This window comes from Penicillium cinerascens, assembly GCF_028974065.1.
Source record: "Penicillium cinerascens strain IBT 15544 chromosome Unknown scaffold_4_segment0_segment1, whole genome shotgun sequence".
Classification (NCBI taxonomy): Eukaryota; Fungi; Ascomycota; class Eurotiomycetes; order Eurotiales; family Aspergillaceae; genus Penicillium; species Penicillium cinerascens.
In genome coordinates this window covers 478,566-499,718 of record NW_026695298.1, presented here as the reverse complement: position 1 = coordinate 499,718, position 21,153 = coordinate 478,566, and the positions used below count along the sequence as shown (strand labels likewise).

At 49.6% G+C, this 21,153-nt stretch overlaps 8 protein-coding genes across 8 annotated transcripts; 5 read left to right on the top strand and 3 right to left on the bottom strand.

Moving 5' to 3' along the window:
• Nucleotides 1–395: 395 nt before the first annotated feature.
• Nucleotides 396–1,956, top strand: N7498_009275 (putative UDP-galactose transporter; the record flags this gene model as incomplete). The annotated part of the gene is made up of 4 exons (XM_058456331.1): nt 396–464; nt 535–564; nt 625–1,599; nt 1,657–1,956. 4 exons carry the CDS (start codon nt 396–398, stop codon nt 1,954–1,956), a joined length of 1,374 nt encoding a protein of 457 aa, XP_058303230.1.
• A 383-nt stretch (nt 1,957–2,339) lies between these two features.
• N7498_009274 (uncharacterized protein) lies at nt 2,340–7,336 on the top strand (the record flags this gene model as incomplete). Its single annotated transcript, XM_058456330.1, has 9 exons — nt 2,340–2,562; nt 2,612–2,758; nt 2,818–3,835; nt 3,896–4,077; nt 4,129–4,817; nt 4,867–5,433; nt 5,496–5,647; nt 5,699–5,796; nt 5,844–7,336. The coding sequence occupies 9 exons, from the start codon at nt 2,340–2,342 to the stop codon at nt 7,334–7,336; spliced, it is 4,569 nt and encodes a 1,522-aa protein (XP_058303229.1).
• Nucleotides 7,337–8,230: 894 nt separating this feature from the next.
• On the bottom strand, nt 8,231–9,094 carry N7498_009273 (sulfotransferase family protein; the record flags this gene model as incomplete). The annotated part of the gene is made up of 1 exon (XM_058456329.1): nt 8,231–9,094. One exon carries the CDS (start codon nt 9,092–9,094, stop codon nt 8,231–8,233), a length of 864 nt encoding a protein of 287 aa, XP_058303228.1.
• A 762-nt stretch (nt 9,095–9,856) lies between these two features.
• Nucleotides 9,857–12,298, top strand: N7498_009272 (uncharacterized protein; the record flags this gene model as incomplete). The annotated part of the gene is made up of 2 exons (XM_058456328.1): nt 9,857–10,514; nt 10,578–12,298. The coding sequence occupies 2 exons, from the start codon at nt 9,857–9,859 to the stop codon at nt 12,296–12,298; spliced, it is 2,379 nt and encodes a 792-aa protein (XP_058303227.1).
• Nucleotides 12,299–13,372: 1,074 nt separating this feature from the next.
• N7498_009271 (Zn(II)2Cys6 transcription factor) lies at nt 13,373–15,706 on the bottom strand (the record flags this gene model as incomplete). The annotated part of the gene is made up of 3 exons (XM_058456327.1): nt 13,373–14,569; nt 14,649–15,113; nt 15,212–15,706. The coding sequence occupies 3 exons, from the start codon at nt 15,704–15,706 to the stop codon at nt 13,373–13,375; spliced, it is 2,157 nt and encodes a 718-aa protein (XP_058303226.1).
• Nucleotides 15,707–16,363: 657 nt separating this feature from the next.
• N7498_009270 (uncharacterized protein) lies at nt 16,364–18,253 on the top strand (the record flags this gene model as incomplete). The annotated part of the gene is made up of 5 exons (XM_058456326.1): nt 16,364–16,468; nt 16,529–16,859; nt 16,910–17,078; nt 17,138–17,844; nt 17,904–18,253. 5 exons carry the CDS (start codon nt 16,364–16,366, stop codon nt 18,251–18,253), a joined length of 1,662 nt encoding a protein of 553 aa, XP_058303225.1.
• Nucleotides 18,254–18,583: 330 nt separating this feature from the next.
• Nucleotides 18,584–18,880, bottom strand: N7498_009269 (ATPase P-type K/Mg/Cd/Cu/Zn/Na/Ca/Na/H-transporter; the record flags this gene model as incomplete). The annotated part of the gene is made up of 1 exon (XM_058456325.1): nt 18,584–18,880. The coding sequence occupies one exon, from the start codon at nt 18,878–18,880 to the stop codon at nt 18,584–18,586; it is 297 nt and encodes a 98-aa protein (XP_058303224.1).
• Nucleotides 18,881–19,233: 353 nt separating this feature from the next.
• N7498_009268 (uncharacterized protein) lies at nt 19,234–19,572 on the top strand (the record flags this gene model as incomplete). The annotated part of the gene is made up of 2 exons (XM_058456324.1): nt 19,234–19,492; nt 19,541–19,572. The coding sequence occupies 2 exons, from the start codon at nt 19,234–19,236 to the stop codon at nt 19,570–19,572; spliced, it is 291 nt and encodes a 96-aa protein (XP_058303223.1).
• Between the last annotated feature and the right edge of the window lie 1,581 nt (nt 19,573–21,153).

Genomic DNA, 21,153 nt, shown 5'->3' with positions numbered 1-21,153 from the left:
ACCCTTCTATACCCCGGACTCTCGTTTCAACTCTAGTTCCATCTGTTCGCTCTTCAGGTCCCCTCAAGACCCAGGTGGCCGGTTTGTTTTGTTTGCCGCAAATTCGCTCTCGTTCACATCCCAGCCACCTCGCACGGAGCTCCGCCGTGATCGACCCCCGAAGCCCTGACGCCGGGCCCTAGAAGATCCTCGAATCCCTTGAAGTGTTGCGTGTGGGATTCACAAACTTCTCCGCAAGAAGCCGTCGACGGAAATTCAATCTCTTTGTCGCTCCTTGCTTTCACCTCGACTTTCCTCGCTTCAGCTCTCGGTTTGTTTTTGCTTTCGCCCCCCTACCCGTGTTGCGGAGAATACACCCACCCTCAGCACGCGAACACGTTTCGACCTTTGTCGCCATGGGGGATCGCACACAACGCCAGCCATCATGGGTGCGGGATGCGATGAGAAATGTGCCCTGGATTTTGGTATGCACTTCTGGGCGATCGCGTTTCTAGCAGCCCTGGAGATTCGCTGACTTGTATTGTTTTGTTGTAGCTGACGGCGCAGTCCACTGCATTCGTGTTGGTGAGTTATCTTGGACATTCGCGAGTTGAGCGATGGCTAACGATGACTTTCGCGCTTTAGTTGGCCCATTACTCCCGTGTTATGCCACCCACCGGTGGCAAGCGATACTTGACCTCCACCGCAGTCTTTCTGAACGAGGTCGTGAAACTGGCCATTGCTCTCACAATGGCTCTCTACGACGTCTCGAAAACCGCGCCGCCATCCCTCCCCGCTACCTCCCTCTTCTTCTCCCTTACAAACGCCGTGTTCTCGGGCGATAGCTGGAAGCTGGCCGCCCCTGCCTTCCTCGGTGTCCTGTCCAATTCTCTACAATACATTGCGCTGTCCAACATGCGGGCAGCAACTTTCCAGGTCACGTTCCAGTTGCAGTTCTTTACAACGGCGGTTTTTGGTCTGATGTTGCTAAGACGGAGCATTGCGCCGCGCAAGTGGGGTCTGCTTCTGCTTCTGCTGGTCGGTGTCGCCTTGGTGCAAATTCCCGATGCCAACTCCGAGCAGATGGCGCTTCAGGAAGATGGCTCTTCGCTTCACTTCCCCCGTTCTCTCGCGGAATGGAAGGCTGTGAAGGGAGGCTCTGGAAACCTGCACAAACGCTCCGCGACGTACGAGGGCATTGAGGAGGATATTCAGACGATTGATCCGAGATTGAATGCCGCTGTTGGTCTTTTGGCCGTCATTGGAGCCGCTCTTGCCTCTGGATTCGAAGGCGTCTACTTTGAGAAAGTGCTTAAAGATAGCTCGAGCCATACCTCACTGTGGGTGCGCAACGTGCAGTTGGCGGTCTACTCTGTTTTCCCGGCTCTGTTCATTGGTGTTGTATTCCGAGATGGTGACAACATCGCCAATGACGGATTCTTCCAGGGCTACAATTGGGCCGTCTGGTCCGCCATTGTTGTCCAGGCCCTCGGTGGTATTTTTTCTACCTTCTCCATCAGTCATGCGCAGCGAGACGTCAAGTCTCTGGCCACCACTGCTAGTATTCTCACGAGTATCGTGGGAAGCTTCTGGCTCTTCGACTTTGAGCTAACTGCAAGTGTATGTGACCCAGACCATCTCTGTCATTGTGAACAAGTTCTAACATGATAACCATAGTTCTTCCTGGGCTCGGCTGCAGTCCTGGTCGCCACTCACTACTACGGCAACCCTAGTTTCAGCCCTACCCTGGGCAAAATTCCGCCGCCAATCCGTGTGGACTCATATGAGAAGGATGACGGTCATGATGGATCGCCCATTGTCCCCTCGTCCAACGACTTCTCTATCAAGCTTCCAAGCAGCCCGTTCTTATCATCAGACGGCATGTCAAGCTCCCGACCGTCATCACCTAACCCGGGCCACACTCGCGTGAGCTCAAGTCGGAACGTGAGCGGGAGCAACTATTTTGAAAAGGAGTAATCATACAGACAGAAAAAGTCTTCTTCTGTCCTACTACTCTCTTCTTTACGGTGATATGATCTTGGATACCTGATAGATGCGGTCAAGCCAGTGGTTCGCTACCACGTAGGCTATGGTTATGCCCCAATGTTTGGGCAATTTGTTTGTGAGCGTGTGATATAACTGAGAAACCGTTGGGATTTCCGTCATGTATGCATATATACGAATGAATGAGAGGCTTTCAAATACCCCAATGGAACCCGATTTATGATGTTGCTCTGCTCTGGCGCGGGACTTCGTCCACGTGCTCCCATCCTCTCGTCAACCTCAATCCTCTACTCTTCACTCCCCAGTACTCACTTCTCACAATCCTTTGATCTTTGTAATTGTTCGTCATGCAAAGAATGCCGTACTCACAGTCCATTCCCTTCAAACCGCCCTTCAAGCAGCAACGGGTCGACATCAGACCTGCCAGCTCCCAGAGCAGCAGGATCGGGATGATCGACCAGAAGCTCATTGAAGGCTCGCAGCAGCCACGGTACCCCAGCTCATTTTCTCAAGAGGAGTTGTCACCTGAAGAACGGGACCTGCCTCTTCGTGATGAATATTCTCAATTGGACGCCTTTGGTGAGTAATTGTCCTCATACGATAATCACGGCTGCTGAGTGACTTGCAGACCTCGAATTGATTGCGCAGGAAAACGAAATCAGCAGATCGTATGGGCTTCAGCAAGGTATGCCTCGAGCAACACCTCGACAGGGTGCATTTGTCTCCTCTTTTCAGCAGCCCGGCGCTCCACACCAAAGGTCTCGTTTCTTTGATGGTGAGCTTCAATTACATCCTTCGGTTCTCCGCCATTGCTTTGATGCTGATGCATACCAGCAAGCCCAAGCTTAACTCCTCTCCACCCGCTGGAGTCTACTCCACCAGATCTGATCTCCGAAATACCGTCCAGTCCGTTGATCATGCTCAAGAAAAGGAAAGAAGAGACTTGGTCAGGAAGGGGTCAGCGAGAACGCCAGCAAGACATGAGCCAGTACTATACCACTCAGTCATCGCCACCGCTACCCTCGCCATCTAAAACTAGATCCGAATTATCCGTTCACGGCCGGAAGTATCAGGGTCCCTCTTCACCTTTTAGCAACATCCCACCCTCTGTCCGAGGGATTGTACTAATATCGAAGGAAGAACTACCCGAGTCGTACAGGCCCCTGTTCCCATTCCCGTTGTTCAACGCCATTCAATCAAAATGTTTTCAGTCGATTTACGGTACGAACGACAACCTTGTCCTGTCTGCACCAACCGGGAGCGGGAAGACCGTCGTCATGGAGCTGGCAATCTGCCGACTTCTCAATGTTCTGAAAGACGAGCATTTCAAAGTCGTCTACCAAGCACCTACCAAATCCCTGTGTGCTGAAAGATTCCGTGATTGGAACACCAAGTTTTCGTCCTTGAACCTCAAATGCGCCGAACTCACTGGTGACACGGACCACGCCCAACTGCGAAGTGTTCAAACCAGCCAGATAATCATCACGACACCTGAGAAGTGGGACAGTATCACCCGAAAGTGGAAGGACCACGGGCGATTGATGCAGCTGGTCAAGCTATTTCTTATCGACGAGGTCCACATCCTCAAGGAAAGCCGCGGTGCTACACTTGAGGCAGTTGTGTCGCGAATGAAAAACGTCGGATCAAATGTCCGCTTTGTGGCTCTCAGTGCTACTGTGCCAAACTCGGATGACATCGCTACCTGGCTAGGCAAGGACGCCACAAATCAACATGTCCCTGCGCCCAGGGAGCACTTTGGTGAGGATTTTCGTCCAGTCAAGCTGCAGAAATTTGTGTATGGATATCAGTCCAACGCAAACGACTTTGCATTTGACAAAGTCTGCGGCTCCAAGTTGGTCTTCTCCTGCATACCTCATGAGTTGGTATAGTGTGGCTAATTTACATGTTATAGACTTCCTGATGTCATCGGAATGCATTCGTGCCAGAAACCTATCATGATCTTCTGTTGTACTCGGAACTCCGCAGCCACCACAGCCAAAGACCTCGCTCGTCTATGGAACATAACGAACCCACCTTCTAGGCACTGGAAAGGACCTGGCAGGCGGATTGAGGTGCACAATGAAGATTTGAAGAGTATGCAACTTTCCTTTCGACAATATATACAGCTCTGTTAACAAGATGCAGCAACAATGTCCGCAGGAGTAGCATTTCACCATGCCGGACTCAGTGCCGGTGACAGACTTGCAATTGAAAAAGGATTCCTGGATGGACACATCAATGTCATATGCTGCACTTCGACTCTTGCGGTCGGCGTCAACCTGCCTTGTCAACTGGTCATCATCAAAAATACGGTGGGATGGCAAGAAGGTGGCTGCAAAGAATACTCCGACCTCGAGATGATGCAAATGCTCGGCCGCGCTGGCCGACCACAATTCGACGACAGCGCAACAGCGGTCATCCTAACCAGAAAGGAACGAGTAGTCCACTACGAGAAGCTCGTTTCAGGCTCCGAGAGTCTCGAAAGCTGCTTGCATCTGAATCTCATTGACCATCTGAATGCTGAAATTGGCCTTAGTAATGTGACGGATGTGGAATCGGCCACAAAATGGCTTGCAGGAACTTTCTTACTGGTTCGGCTCCGTCGAAACCCAACTTATTACAAGCTCAAACAAGGTGCGAGCCAGGAAGATGAAGATGAGCTTCTGCGCCAGATTTCCGAAAGAGACATCAAGCTTCTTCGGGAGTGCGGTCTTGTTGAGAGTGAAAGTCTCCGGTCGACTCAGTTTGGTGATGCCATGGCGCGGTATTACATCCGGTTTGAGACCATGAAGATTCTGCTCTCATTGAAGCAACAGGCGACGATATCCCAAATTGTGAGTGAACTTGCATATTGATTGTGTAGGACTTGGCTAACAATATCAGCTCGACGCGATCGTTCAAGCCGAGGAGTTCCGCGAGATTCGTCTCAAAGCTGGCGAAAAGTCACTATATCGCGAAATTAACCGTGATTCCGGTATTCGCTACCCCATCAAGGTCGACATAGCCTTGCCCGCGCACAAGATCTCGCTTCTTTTACAGTCAGAATTAGGAGCAATCGACTTCCCTGGGAATGACCAATTCCAGAAACACAAATTCTCCTTCCAGCAGGACAAAACCATGGTATTTAATCATGTGAACCGGCTGATCCGCTGTGTCATTGACTGCATGATTGCACGCGAGAATTCAGTTGGAATTCTGAACTCTCTGGAGCTAGCACGCAGCTTTGGAGCCAGAGTCTGGGACCGGTCACCGCTTCAAATGAAACAGATTGAGCAGATCGGAGTAGTTTCTGTTCGCAAACTGGCCACTGCGGGGATTGCGGATATTGAAGCCCTGGAAAATACCGAACCTCATCAGATAGAGATTATTCTCAGCAAGAATCCCCCATTCGGAATGAAGTTGTTGGCTCGACTGAAGGAGTTCCCCAAACTGCGCGTGGCCGTGAAGATGGTCGGAAAGGCAAGCTATCATGGCTCGAGGTGGTTAGAGCTACCTGCTAAAGGTCAAATTAGGAGACGAAACCTGAAAGTGTCAAAGTTCGCCTCAAGATTGAGGTCGCCTTCATGAATGACAAGATCCCGGTGTTCTACCAGCGGCGACCAGTCTATGTTTGCTGTTTGACGGAATCATCAGATGGTCGATTGATCGACTTTAGGCGCATGAGGTGAGTCTCCATCCATCATTTTCATCACTTGAGATGCTAAAAGATATTCAGCGCAAGCAAGCTCCAGGATGGGCTGGATGTCACTCTCCTGGCAGAGCTGAATAGTGCAGATGATTACATTATCTGCCACGCCATGTGCGATGATATCGGTGAGCTATCTATTGTTGTTAGATGGATTATACTCATCACTTTGTAGCTGGTACTGCAAGACAGGCTGAGGTTCATCCTGATGTTCCATCTCACCTTTTTCCGGCCAAGCCGAAGGAGGCAAAGAATACGGGCAATGTGCAGAAGCTCCCAGAAGATATTACCCAGGTACAGAGCCAGAAGCTGTTTGAAAACAATCACAAGAACCGAAAAGAGTTTGACGATTTCGATGGAGATGATTTGCAACTCGATGACTTCCTGACCGCAGCCCAGCGTCGGGAAAGAGCAAAGAAGTCTCCTAGACCAACAGAATATCAAGTTGATGAAATGGACTGGCTCTCCATTGGCAGCACTCCAAGTCCTCGGCGTCTTCCAGAGACTAGTAAAGCCAAAACTGGCGACTGGATCGCCGGCATGGGTTCGCTGGATGAGGAGGAGTCCGGACCAGTTCGACTTCCGAATGGGAATTGGGCTTGCAACCACAAATGCAAGGATAAGACAAGGTACGAACACAATAAAGATCTTAATAACTGTGCTTATACTAATAGCTGCAAACATTTCTGCTGCCGCGACGGTCTGGAGAAGCCACCCAAGCCCAGCAAATCGCGTACCGTCCCGAATGATAAGTCTCTTGGTCTCAATCAATTGACTCTACCAGCGACCATCAACAAACGAGACGCCCCAGATGATGCACTCAAGAAAGGCCAAGCATCAAAGCCAAAGTCCGTTGCGAAGAGAAAGAGTAGCAATCTGTCGGTAACCAAATCTTCCGTGGCGCAAATCGGGCGTAAATCGTCGTTTCAAGGTCAGCTGCGTACCAAGCCTACCAGCAACAAAAAAGCTCCAACTATCGAGAAGAAGCGACAACAGAGTCCTCTCAGGATTAGCTCCAGTGACTTTGACGATGACAGCTTCACTGATCTACCATCTCCATCGAAGCTTCTGGCAGGCAGTGCGCGCAAATTTGCGCAGTCACCTTCGTCGAAGACGGGAGCAACTCAGCCTGGAGAAACGGACAATGCTTCCATCGGCCCCAGAATACTCTCTACCAAAGGAAATGACGAAGGTGTGATCTTGCATGACCCAATGAGAACAGTCTCTGTCGCACTCGATGATGCGACCGCGGTGCACACAAATCAAAGCATTCGGCATCCTCGTCCTCCCAAGCGCCCATACACTTTCGATATCTGGACTGACGACATCTCTGACGTTGAAAATGATATCTTCACAAACACAAGTATCCTTCTCAACAGCTCCGCTACAACAAGCGCGCCTTTCGCCCTTTCCTCTACAAACACAACCCGCAGTTTGAAGCGCAAGGCCCGTGTTCTCAAAGAGACCCATGGAAACACCCAGGCACAATCCAGCCTCCAGTTATCCCCGGAGACCACTCAAGGATTGAATACCTTAGCAGCACAGGAGTCAATCCCGAGCGAAATTGAAGCTCACACGCCTTCCACGGTGGAAGATGCTCCTACGGGCTGGGAAGATGTCGACAGACTTATGCTGGAGGAATATGGCCGCTTTATTAATTTTACTTAAGCAACAATGGCCTCCATTATTTTTACGAACGAGTACACTTGATCCAAGCAATGTGCTACGGATGGATTATCGAAGGATCTGACGGTGATGGTGTTTTCAGTTATTGACACTGGATATCTTATATGAAGATGGATGCATGTGTTAGTGCCTATAGCATCATATTATACTAGCCTATCTTAGACTTATGCTGGAAATTATCTATTATACAATTGAGTTCTTTAATCGGTGAGTTCTTTAATCGGTGAGTTCTTTAATCGGTGAGTTCTTTAATCGGTGACTTCTTTAATCGGTGAGTTCTTTAATCGGTGACTTCTGTAATCGGTGACTTCTGTAATCGGTGACTTCTGTAATCGGTGACTTCTTTAACCGGTGACTTCTTTAACCGGTGACTTCTTTAACCGGTGACTTCTTTAACCGGTGACTTCTGTAATCGGTGAGTTCTTTAATCGGTGACTTCTGTAATCGGTGAGTTCTTTAATCGGTGAGTTCTTTAACCGGTGAGTTCTTTAACCGGTGACTTCTTTAATCGGTGAGTTCTTTAATCGGTGATCAAGTCCGACAACTCTTCTCTGACGCGCTAACCAGAATGCATGAAACCCAAGCTATAAGTATCATATCCTTGGGGATCTGGGCCTAGCTCCCGGCTCGCCCAACTTTTCTCTCCCACTACTACCGTCCCCCTGCCACCTACTGACAATAATTCAAGGCTCTCCGCATCCATGATTGCAAGAAGATTTCTTCGGATTCCTCATTTATCTAACCAACTTAGCTTTTCCGTCCTCCGCAGTATTCGTTTCCCTGCTCACATCAACCGCCTTTGAGTAGAGAAGAGAAGAGAAGGCGGAGGTGACTATGATACAAAAATGCTCTTATGAGCGCTACTCGCTCTTTTCTCTATGAAGATAGCCTCAGGTAGGCACCGACACCCGCTACCATGATCCCAGTAAAGCAGGCCCCGAAGATAAGCATGTTCCTAATAGCCCGTTCGTGATGAGCTTTCATGGTACGGGAGATTCGTTCTGCCCAAGCTTTTGGTGGATTGCCATCAGGGAATGCTTGCTCCGGAACGCTTTTGCCGAGGAATTTGCAGAGCGGCTCCCAACCGTCCTCCACAGACCACTCAAGCAACCTCTCTTCGGGTAGGCCTAGCCCCTTCACTAAAGCAACATGCTGCTCGTGGACCCATTTGCCATTAGAATGGAAACTTCCGCGAAAGAATCGGGGCATCATCGTGCGACACATCGTTTGTCGGATCCAGAACAGCTCGGCGCTAAACCAACTCTTAAACCAGTCCCAGTCGATTGGATTTTTGTCGAAATAGCCCATAGTTTGCTGCATGCTAGAGTACCAGCTGTCAAGGTCTCGACGAGTGTTGAGAATAACCTTGGCATTCGGGTACGCCGCAATGAGTTCGGGCGCGAATTCTGCCGCCATCAGATCACTGACACCGACGCAGTCACTCAAAATTGTGTCAAAGTCCTCGGCGGTCAGTTTCCTTTGTTGACCAAGGACTGGATCTGTGTTGTACTTCTTCTGCAGAAGGCGGTAAGTACCTTCCAAGGATGACGGAGGAAGAATGGTATCAAAGCCATGATGGGTATGCTCGAATCCTAGTATGTGTAGTGCTTGGCGTAGTGACTCTGTTCCAGACCTAGAGATTCCCACAGCCAGAACCTGCATAGGCTCCTTGCGTTTGTTCAACGTTGGAGGAGGGAGACCGTAGAGGTAATGGATGACTGGGTCAGGGAGGAGGGTCATTTTGGAGGAAGACAGGGGGTAGTCAAATCGATAAATTGTACGGAGTAAGCCACTGTACATTAATATTTGAAAAGCAGTTCAGAACACGTAGCTTTATACCTCAATAAGTCTGATGCGCCAAGAGCGCCCGTGCTGAGCGCATCAAAAGGCCTATATAGGAAAGTGATTTTAGCTGCTGACTGTGTCGCAATGCAGGCAGGGGCAGGGAACAAGCTGTTTTGTTAGGGGCGGGGGAGGCTTTAAAGATGATTTCTATTCGTCATTCTTAATTATTTATGGTAGACGCCCTTTTACGGAAGTGATCAGAACAATTGTGGGAACGTCCATCAAATCCTGAGAGACAATGCGCATATTCAAGTGGACAGGCGATAGCCCCCACTCAATGGCACCGTAGCACAGACCGCGTCCCCAAGAAGCAATTTCAGCAAAGCCCCGTCCCCACGGGACCCCGCAGATCCATCCAGATTTGTTTGGTCCGAGGAGCTAGGATAGCCCTACTCCTAGCCACCCCCTCAGCTGCCCGGGAGACGTCTGGAGTTCCCTCATAGACCGTGAGGCTGACAGGAATAATCACGACTGCGCCACGTCAGGCAGAGCAAGGCAGAGCAAGGCAGTAAGGTAGGGATCAAATAAACCCTTCCTAGCTGCATACTTTGTGATAAGATACATTCTGAATGACATACACGTTAATCAGTCTGTTCACTAATGTATCCGAAAGTCTCTGTGACCCCACAGAAACGACACATTTAAACGACAGGCAAGATGCATGATGACCACACTTCTTCGACAATTCAACTTCAAGATATTCAATCCAGAGAAAGGTTGACTGAGACTCCGGCTACGATTTCTGCTCCTTCCACGTTTGGTACTGAGCCTCATTCAGAAGATGATAGCTTATCCACCCAGCAATGCACCGAGAGCAACTACGAGCCCAAACCGCCGAAACCATCTGTGCCCCTACGACGAACCGTGTATCCTGTGCTCCTCGTTTTACTGTACAGCGGGGCAGCACTTTACGCTTGGGTTATCATCTGCATCCTCACTCATCGCCCCATTGGTGGAATAAGCTACGGACCCGACCAACTCAACAGGACTCTCACACACTCGCCTACAGACATTATTGAGCCCCAGTACCTCAACAAAATCTTTGACAAGAGTGAGAGGTATCTTAGGGCTGCGAGAGTTGTACAGTCTCTTGTATCCGTGGTGACTATCCCTTTAACCTCTGCCGTGTGCTCGCAGGCAGCTGTGGTTTATATCCAGCGGAAGCGATGGAGAAATGGCCCGACCCTCCGGCAAAGCATGGCTCTGGCAGACAAGGGATGGAGCGACATTGACCTCATAAGAAAACTCATTCTCGGGGGTTGGAAGAAGTACAGCTCCCTGCTACTTCTTTTGGGCTTGTTTCTTCATCTTCTAGGTGGGCTCATCATCTAACATTGCTTGCACTAAGTCTTCCTACTTACCATTTCGCTTCTTCCAGGCTTTACAATATCTCCAGTGCAGCAGCTCTTTCTCTCATATAAGTCCATCAAGCGTGTCCGGTCATTTCCCTCTGAACTCGGCCCTATCAACCAAATCTCTGATCTTTTCCCTTCCGGTGACGAAGGTGCCGATGTTGACTTGAGTATAATGAAGCTGAGGTCCAATTTGGCATCGGCCATCAATGATGAGGTTCAAATGAGACTCTGGTCGCGAAATAATGACACCGTTTCTTCAGAAGATCGTGTCGAGAATATCGAGGCTTATTCGCTGGTAGAAACAAAAAGTCAGAACACACTCGCCAATTTAAGCACTATAACAGACCCTTTTTGGGCTGAGCTCCCCTCCAGTACGACGACTGGCTTGCTGCAAGAGTTCGCTCCTCGAATCAATTCGACGGCCAAATGGGAGAACAACTCGGATGCTACGCTTCCCGCGGACTGTCACCCATCGTCTGATGCCTTCTACCTCCACTATATATACCACTATGACGATATATTCGGATACGACATTCAAGTCTGTATGCCAGGCAATGTATCGAAATCGCCGTGGAAGAACCAGAATAATCGACAAGACATTAGCGAAGAGTTGTACCTTTCGATGAACTTTTCAAAGAGTAGTGAATCTTCAGGGCTCGCTCCAGCAAGCGTCAATCCCGGAATGTATTCAAGAAAGCTGACACTCCAATCTACGATGGGCTACTTTGAGCTTCCTAACTACGCGAATGGCGGACTCCCCGGGCCATTAATCGAAGGAGACCCGTCCAACAACAATGCGGAGCCAAATTTGCGGAAGAGAAATACGGACAATGATACAGCATGGAATATACTTAATTCTACCGAAAAGTTCGACATTTCCAGCCCTAAAGGCCCGCTACTTAGCATTGCCTTGGCTTTGTTTGGAGAAGGCTCATTTGTCGATGTACAACATACAACCTTGTCAGCATACGCCAGTTCCAACGTCTCTTATCCTGGTTGTATTGCGTTAATCCCCTTCATTTCACTTCTTCATGAAACCGACGTTTCCAAGGCCCCGGATCTGTTGGATCCCTGTTTAGTGGGAGAGGTCGTCCAGGGTGGTACTAGTGCATATGATCTCACAACAAAAACCATCTCGATGCACTCAATAGTTGCAGCATACTTTTTCCTTTTCTCTGGGGACTACCCTTCGGCGCCACCGGCGAATGTGGTGGAGAATGCGTTTGCGGCATCGGCATTTCTGGCCAACGGTGCAATGATGGCGGATGTGGTCTATCCGAGTCTCTATGTATCATACTCTTTGGGTGTCGATATGCAAATACCGTCAGTATCCCGGGAAGGAATCATCATTGTCTCGGTATTACTAGGTCTCGACTTGTTTTGTCTCTTGGTGATGGCGATCTACAGTGCATGGATTCCTCGCTGGACCAAAACTCTTGACTCCTTTGCGATGCTGCGGATAGGGGCTTCTATACCAGAAAAGGTCCCTTTGCTCGCCACAAATCATGCTGAGTGCATCAAGTCTCTTGATGAAACTCCCGGTTGGATAGGGAACGAAGCTGAAGGCAAGATAGGCCAGCTATGCTTAGGAGGGCAACGGCCACTCAAGAAGACGAAGCGTTATACCGGCTACGACACAGATCAGAAGGCTCAATCATCAGCGACCAGGGAGGCTTCGAGAGCTATCAGGCGAGAGGGCTACTCTTTAGCTCCAGAAGAAAATTCGCAGCATTCAAGCCATTGAATTGGGGGTATGGAAACAACATCATCTCAACTTTAATCCATTATCTCCGTCTCGGGTACAGCCGCTAAACACGATTCATATATTTCCTGGGTATAATTGGTGGCCTGCCGCACACATGGGTAGAGAGGGCAGCTAGTCCAGGTAGCAGCAGATTTGTCATGTCCGGTGTGGATAACAGTCAACCGGTTTCTTTATGCCTGTGACTATAGTAGAACATAACTGGAGAACTCTGTTTTATCGTGATGACTTCCAAGCAAACGGCCTTTGCTTATTTTCTCCTCCGCTCACCGACAGACAGAACTCCATTATATGCTCTAGTAGTAACTAGACGCCAAAATGCTGCCAGATTCTAGTTCTGAGGCTGTGAAATTGTTCGTGTTATGCATACTCAGCCCCGAGACGATCATGGAAAACCTCCATTTACCTAGCCAATTTGGGAAAGATGACATCCTAATATTTCCGGGGGTGTCGAAGGTAGATTTCTAGTCCGAGAGCACTATAGGAACAACTCGGTCCCTCGCATTCGAGAAGATCCCTGCCTAACCTGCCTTAGACGAAATTTTACTGTTCCGTTATGCTTTGACCCTTCGGCTAAGAGGCTTATTCTCAATGGCTGGATCTCAGCCTACCGAATGCGCCTTGTCGCAGGCACCCCCTGGATTTCGCCGTGCCAATCGCCTACACGTTATGACCCCACTGACCTGAGGGGCTGAGCGGTTATAAGGGATTTGCAAGGATGGGAAGCTAAGAGCAGCCAATGTATTGGGCTGAGCTAGCGAAGCCTGACCTTGCACAGCCTGAAGTCCTATAATAGTTTGATTCTAGTTTCTCGCCGCAAATAAAGCACTCACAGCGCAGGCTATTAAGGAATGGTTTGATATGTCTATTAATAAAGTGTAGGGCGAGAGAAATAAGATTGTGGGCCATTCCGTGTCGTGTGCGTCTCGTGGTGAGGCTGTTTATAGGGAAATCTGTTTTCGAATTTAACTATACACTATTTCCGAGAAACTGTATCACCTCGTACACTCTTTCATAATATCTTGAGATTAATCTTTATTAACACTTAGTCATAGCTTACTGGCCGTTGATGATCGCATTCCAATCCGGCAAAAACGGAATCTCCGGCATCAACAGATTCAGAGATGAAGAGACACTTTGGTCAGGATTAGTAATAAATTCGTGATCCCACTCGGGGAGGATGGGTGTCCCATAATCTGCTACTGTCGTGCTGGTGGGCCGCGGGATCTCGGCATCTGGAAGAAGCTGAGAAGTAAAATACCTCCCACTGCTGGACAGCCGAGCCCGGTTATCTGCTGTGGCCGTAGATAGCTGGGCATTCTGTCTCAACGACCAAGCTTGATGTCGAAGCAGTTTCAGAAGCTTCCAAATCCTGCTGTGCCCATGTTCATCATGGATTGCCGCTGGATTACCCTGCTGATTCGTTCCGCAAGGGAAAAGCCCTTCAACCAAAGCCCAGGCACGGTCTGCCTCGGACCCACAAGGGCTGCTATGGAGACAGCGCAGAACGTAGGCCAGGGCGTACCATTGCGTGTACATGTTGAAGAACCATTTGAACCTCCAGGCAAGACCCTCCTTCAACAACACATGACTGCTTTCCAGCCCGTCACAGGCCAACTTGAAAGAAAGCCTGAGCACGTCGGGAGTCGCATCATTTTGCGCCTCGTTTTGTTTTCGCATGCAAATCTCCTCTCGTAGTTGCAACACGAATTCCATTTTCTTACAGGCAGTGGTGACATGTTGAGTTGCAATGCGCGGCAGATCAGTCGGTGTTCCCGACCCGGGAGAAATCCCATATTTAGCTGACAGATATTGGCCAGGGTCTTGAATCATTTTTCGCTTTTCTCTGATATCAAGAAGAGCGTCTGCGAAATGTTGCTGTTGAGTGTCCAGGATCGGATGTATCACCCGACACGACTCAGTTTGGATCAGGAAAAAAGACATTTCTGTCCAACCATTTGACTCCGCTGGAAAGTGTGTCATATCTGGATAGATTTGATCGTCATTCACATTCAAGGGAAGCCGTACTTCTTGGTTCGTGAGATCAACCGTGGGTGGAAACCCCTGATCTTCTGGGGCACGAGAGTCAAGCACACATAGATGCCACCAAAGACGAAGACGCATCTCCGTCTCAAAGGGGCTCAGTTGGAGGGAGGTACCGTCTCGGTGCAGGCAAATCGATTGGGCGAGCCGGATTACTAGCCCAGTGAGGACCCATACTCTGCGGCCAAGTTCATGAGCCCGCAGGCAGGTCTGGAGAAAAGGTGGTCAGTTAGATAAACCAACCAAGTAGGAATACATGATCGGTTATAGGGCCAGCCTCGGTACTCACCACATAAATTGCGAGAGCCTGTAAGCCCGCTATTTCAGGTCGAATCATGAGATCGGGCGTCAAGAGAAGTCGGTCCAGGGCAGTCTGATAGCGTTTCAGAAGGACTGATTTCTCCCACGGTAGGTCAACAGACTCGTCACTATCATCGTGACAAAGGGCCGTGACGGCGGCATAATAGATGGCAAATGTCAACGCCACCGTTGAGGGTTGTGCAGATCTGGGGTCCAGAATCGTTGCCACAACAGTAGACTGCACCGTCGGTATATGCAAGATTTTAAGGACCGGATCGACCGATTTGACGTATACATCCCATAATCGGAGGGCTAGTTGGGTATCAGGATAGAAATCCAATGGCTCGGAGTCCCTGTCTAGAGGAGCACAAGGACCTGGCTGTGGAGGAAGTCTGTTATGCGCTGTTTTATTCACCCGAGGGTGCGAAGGTGCTGTTTCTAAGCCAATAGACTCCTGGTAAATGCATCATACATTAGCTTAGCCGGGTTTGGCATGGTCTCTTTTTAGAGGAAGCAAAATCCGAACAACCATAAGAATAAATCTAGGCTTACATCTTGTAACAATGGCTCGATATCAGAGTTGTTCAATAATATCTCCCATGTTGATTTGTTTGGGGGTTTATCGGATGGATGCTGACGAGCCGTTTCAACTGCATTGACATTTGCACGAGGTCGAGCCTGGATTTGAATTTCGGACTCGGCGCGACCGCGATCGCCACCATCATCGACTGCGGATATCGTAGGGACTTCGCTACTCTCAGCAAGTGGTGAGAGCAAAGCTTCCAGTCGTTTTAGACAGTTGGAGATGTCTCGGAGAGAAGGAGTTTTCCGTGCCCCGTCTGGGTCCCTTGTAGGGTACACGCAGGTCAAACCATGCCTCGAACAATTGCTGCACGGCACTCCACGGTCACAGCGGACCTTTCGCTGATGGCAGCCTTCACAGGACCGCGCCCCTAGTCTGTAATTCCGTGGGACCGATTTCCGGGATGGGCGTTCCGTAACATCGTCATCGGCGAAGGAGGCAGACCTTTTTGGTGCGTTAGCCATGGTGATTGATGTTTGATACTACACAGTGCTCATAATCCGGAGGAAAAAGGAGTTTGATTCTCGCAAGACAATGTTGGGAGACCATGCTGGCAGGCTCCTCGGCTTCTCGGAACCGAGGGGTCCGAAACGGTATTAATGGTGGTCAAGGTTGGCATTGCATCCGCCATTACGTGCTGCACCCGAGACCTGTCCACTCCCCGCAACCCAGACACAAGGACCAGCCGACCGGGGTCTCGACCGCCCATCATGGCGCTCTCTGCCTTACATTGAATGTTGTGGCGGATCAGGACTAGCGGCATCTGCGACTAGCTCCTCGGCTTATCGGGACCGGGAGGTCCGAACTGGTATTCAATGAGATCTCGTGGGCCAGGTAGATCCTCGTGATGGGTCGGTTCAGTCGCATTGTCTCGGCCTCACTGTGTCTTGACCACCGAGGAGCCGATCTTTGGTGTAAACTACGAGCGGCTGGGCTGGCTTGAGCGAACGAGCCCCATGTTCCGAGATGCCGACTGGCGCATGTCACCTTGGAGGGCCGGCATTTATAAGTCCTCCGTTGCGCCGTTGTCGTCGTCCAGCACAGGACGAGATTCTGCTGCGCGTAAATAACTTGATATCGACACCGTTGTTCGAAGCACGAGGCTCTTGATCGACATCGCCATGGAGAAGAAGAATCCTGACGTTGCCTTTGCACCAGGCACAGACTCCACGGCCGGTCTGAAACACGAAGCGCAGCCTGGATTCAAAGAGACCACCGTGCCTGTGGTGCGTTTCTGGATCCTTAGCGTCGGGTAAGTCTACCCTAGATATTCAAACACCCACGAGACAAACTACTCAACGTCTTCAAATATCCTCTTCAGAGTCTGTCTTGGGCTCTTCCTCTCCATAATCGATACTTCCATTGTCGCCACTAGCATCTACAGCATCGGCGTCGAGTTCCAAGACATCCGCCGCGTCAACTGGGTCGCCCTGGCCTACGCGCTTGCCTATCTCGGCTGCGCTGTGACCTTTACTCGCGTCTCCGATGTGGTGGGCAGGCGGAACGCCTTTGTCGCTGCCTATATTGTCTTTTTCGCTTTTTCCCTGGGATGTGGTTTTGCGCAGAGCCTGGACCAGCTCATCGCTTGCCGGGTTCTGCAGGGGATAGGCGGCTCTGGTAGGCGATGGCTCATTTTCTGAGGCCGTGGCCGTGCTGATTTTGACCAGGTCTTTACTCTCTTTCCATGATAATTTTGCCCGAGCTCTGCCCCGATAATCTTCGGCAATATATCGGCAGCGTAATCGGCCTAGTCCTCGCCGCGTCGGGGGCCCTTGGGCCTGTTCTGGGAGGCATCTTGACGCACTACGCCACCTGGAGATGGGTCTTTTGGATAAAGTATGTTTCCGACCATGCTCCCTCATTTGCAGCATCGACATGTCATTGACGCTTCATAGTGGGCCTATTGGTTTCGTCTCCTTGATCATCTTCTTTCTCTCCTGGCCGAAAGCCGAGCATCTGCCTTCAACGACAAGACGATCTTGGAAAGAATTTGACTATGTCGGCTCCTTTCTTATCATTGCCGCGGCTGTTCTGGTCGTCTTCTCCTTCCAGAATGCGGGTGACTCTCCAGGCGTGACGTGGGGCACCGCCGTCTTCATCGCGCCCTTGACCGTCGGCCTTGCCCTCTGGCTGGCCCTCATAGCTTGGGGATACTTGGCCGGACGTGTCTTTGAGGGTCGCCTCGCTTCCACCTTTCCCATCGGCCTCTTCCGCAACAGAGCATACGTGGCCGCTGCGATATCTACGTTGTTCCTTGGTTACCCTTATTTCATGATCATCTACGCTTTTCCGCTCAGGGCCCAGGTCGTGGCCGACAAAAGCCCGTTGTTGGCTGGTATCATGCTGCTCCCCATGGTGGGCTCCACGGCTGAGGGAAGCATTCTCGCGGGAGCCATAAGCAAAACCAAGAATTATCTTTTCGAGACGATGCTCGTTGGTACTTGCTTGATGACTCTTGGGGTCGGACTACTTACTATCGTTCACGACTCCGGCGACGATGCCAAGGCACTCGGTTTCATTGTCTTTGTTGGTCTTGGGTTTGGATTAAACGTCGCATCCGCAACGATGCTCACGACGTTCGAAGTACCCATCATAGACTATGGTAAGTTTCACCGACGCCCTCCTAAATCTGTCAAACTATCCCGGGCTAATCAAACGTAGCACCCGCACAGGGCATTATAGCACAACTGAGAATCCTCGGGGGCAGCCTGGGCATCTCCACCTCAACCGTCTTCCTGAACACCAAAACCAGCGAACTGCTCTCGGGGCTTCTGACGCCACAGGAACAAGCTACACTCGGTTATGGCAGAGCGACGCTTTCGTCAGAGCAGCGCAGTGCAGTGCACCGAGCCTTCTCGGAAGCTTTTCACAATGACATGGTGGTTGCAGCGGCGGTATCAGGGGCGGCCGTCTTGGTTGTCCTCGTCGCATATCGTCGCGAGCGGATGCTTGTGACGGATCAGAAGAAGGCCCGGGTCCTAGAGGAGATAGCGCGCAGATCGGGACAGTAGAAAGCTTCTGGGAGTGATTCGGCGTTGCGGACATGATCGCATGGGTCTATTGCTATACGGGATAATTCCGCTAGTGTTGTAGAAGTCCCTCAAAAAAATCTTTAAAGAACAAAGCATCTGTCGAGCCTTGGAAGACACGGGAGAGTAGGATCCCATCTTGTGTATATACAGGGAGAATTTGATACGGTTAACCGCGATCGACTTTCGACACTTACACAGATGTCGTACCAAGAGGAGGCCTACTAGTTCATTTGTAGAAATATCTGAAGGGACAAGGGCTTGAAATGTACAAACTTTCCCATCTCCACGGGCCTCTTGCGCTAGATCAACCTACCGCAGTTTCTGAATTTCCGAATATCGAGAATAATACATATCCCAGAGAATAGAATCAGTCATATAGACGAATAACACCTCTACACCACGGTAGCGCACATTCATCCAACCCACATTATGTTCGGTACACCCCTCCAGTGGCTCCTCCTCTAGATCGGCTCCATTGCGTTCCCTAAACTCATCCTTATCTAGCTCCTCCGGCTCCCATCCCACTTGAACTAGACGAACAAATCCCTTGTCCTCGTCATCATCAGGGGTGCTTAATACCGATTCTAAGGCCTCTTGGTCCACCATGACGAAAAACTGGTACCGGCTGGCCCGTCCACGGTTACCGTTCTAGACACCCTGTTCCTCTCGTAGTGCCGTCGTCGCCCACTGATTGAAGTGGTCGCGGAGAACGGCAACTGTCCTGCCCTCAAAGGAGCGGTCTTCTTAAGACCGTTGGAGCAAATTTGTCGAGGAGGTCTAGACCATTATAATACTCGAGAAATTTCGGAACGGGACGGAGGAAGCATCTGCCCTAAATAACTTTCAGGCGTGTCCTAAATAGGTAAAGTGTGTCTTATGCGGCTCTTTCCAGATTTCCCTTCCTCCGCTTCTTTTCGTGCAAATCGAGATGCATTTCCTTGCCGCCGGACCAGACCGAAATGATATCTTCCACCGATAAAGAATGGCTGGAGAAATGCCAACCCGAAGCTCTGCCTGTCCCACCGTTTGATCGATATGTCTATATGCTTGAAGGTTATGTCGTGAAGAAAAGTCTCAAGCCTGGTGAGCTTGGCTTTCATGGTTACCAGCCTGACACCTCTACAATCTCACAGCGTGATGAAAATGAATTACGAACCCTGGAAGTTGTTCGTCAGTCACGAATATTCCAGTACCAAATCTCGTATACCAAGGGAACGGGTAAGTAGCGATTTAACACCGTTTGCAAAATATAACTAATGAGTGTAGGTTCAATGTGTTTGAGCGAATCCCAGGTATAACAATACTTGAAGGTTCTGTATGAAATAAAATTTCCCCTCGCCAACAAGAAGGCATCAGGCTCCAAGTACAGAATTATATCAAGGAGCTTGCGAATGTCCCCAATGACGCTGGAGGCGTGCGATCCTTAAGTGCTTCTGGAGAAATTATTCACAATCAGCTTCCTCGCCGTGGACCTTTCGTGTCCACAAAGGATTTTCTCCGGTCATACGAACACGAGGATGTACCTCTCATCCATCAAATCAATCCTTTCAGCCCTACCAATTTTGTCACATATGGATTGGGATCTCTCAAACATTGTACTGCATCCAAATCTGGATGCAGTTGCTGGGGTTATTGATTGGGAAAGAGCAGCTTTCTTTCCAGAGGGCGGGAGAAGTATTCATCGCATGTGCCATCAGTGGCGTGGATGGGAGGCCCTATTTGATGGTATTCAATTTCCAGTAGAAAGTTGAGCAAACGCCCTCAAGCTTATATCCTAATTACAGTAGCAGGCCCCGCTGGAAAAACCAGGAAATTTCAAAAACTATGTCAATAACTTACTGTCCTCCGTTTTGGGCGGGGCAGGCCTACATCTGTCCTGCCTCCCGGTCATAGTCCTTCCATCTCACCAACCCTCTCTTAACAAACATTTCCCTTTTTTCACTTTTTGATGAACACTAGATGAAAATTTCCTGTTCAATCAAGCTAATCAACAGATGTTGAAATATTGAGTCAAATATCGTATTTGCTATGGTGTTTAGGTGGGCGGCTCGGTAGTGAATTACATTATCATGCTAAACAACCGCAGTAGTCTTCCCATCTGGCCAGAATGAATTTACCCTACCTCTCTGCAACAAAAGTCTAACCTAAATCCAATCATGTCTTTCTACCCAGAAGGCTGGACGCAGACTTTCAGTCGAGCCCTTTCCTTTTTTTTTCCATCTATTTATCGGGAAGCTGCTGCACCCAGGCCCTGCTTTATTATTCACTTCTTTGGGTTTCTTTGACCTTTCCTTCGCTGTCATACGCAGGTTGGTGGGCAAAGTAAAGATTCCATAATGTACAATGCGGCAGATTTTTCAACCAACCAGCATCAATGGTGTACCGGTAACATTAGCGCCTTCCATTCTATGATAGCGCTAGCACGGGGTTCGACTCCCCGTTGATGCATTCTTTTTTCGCTATCTTTTTATAATTCTAATTTTCAATCACCAAGGTTCCCCACCATAGCCTATCCAATTTGTCTTTTTTTTTAAAAGCCGCCAGCTAGGCTTGAATTTTGATGGGTCTTTCACTTTTGATGTGCTAATAATATCTCCCGATATCATATACCATGATCAATATTCTATACGCGCTCTTAAATAATGTTTACTTATCCGGGTTTTCGGGTGTTAATTGGTATTAGCGTGCTAACATCGAATAAATAAAAAAGCGACTAGACAGGATGAAAATTGGGACGAGAAAAAGTACCATCTCGAGTATATACTGGCAGTGTTTGATAGCCTTGGTTCCGATGAAATTTAGATACCTGCACTGGTGTCACACCTAGTGGTGACCAACCAGTCCGCCTATGTCCCACCCTTGTATCACATCCGGATTAT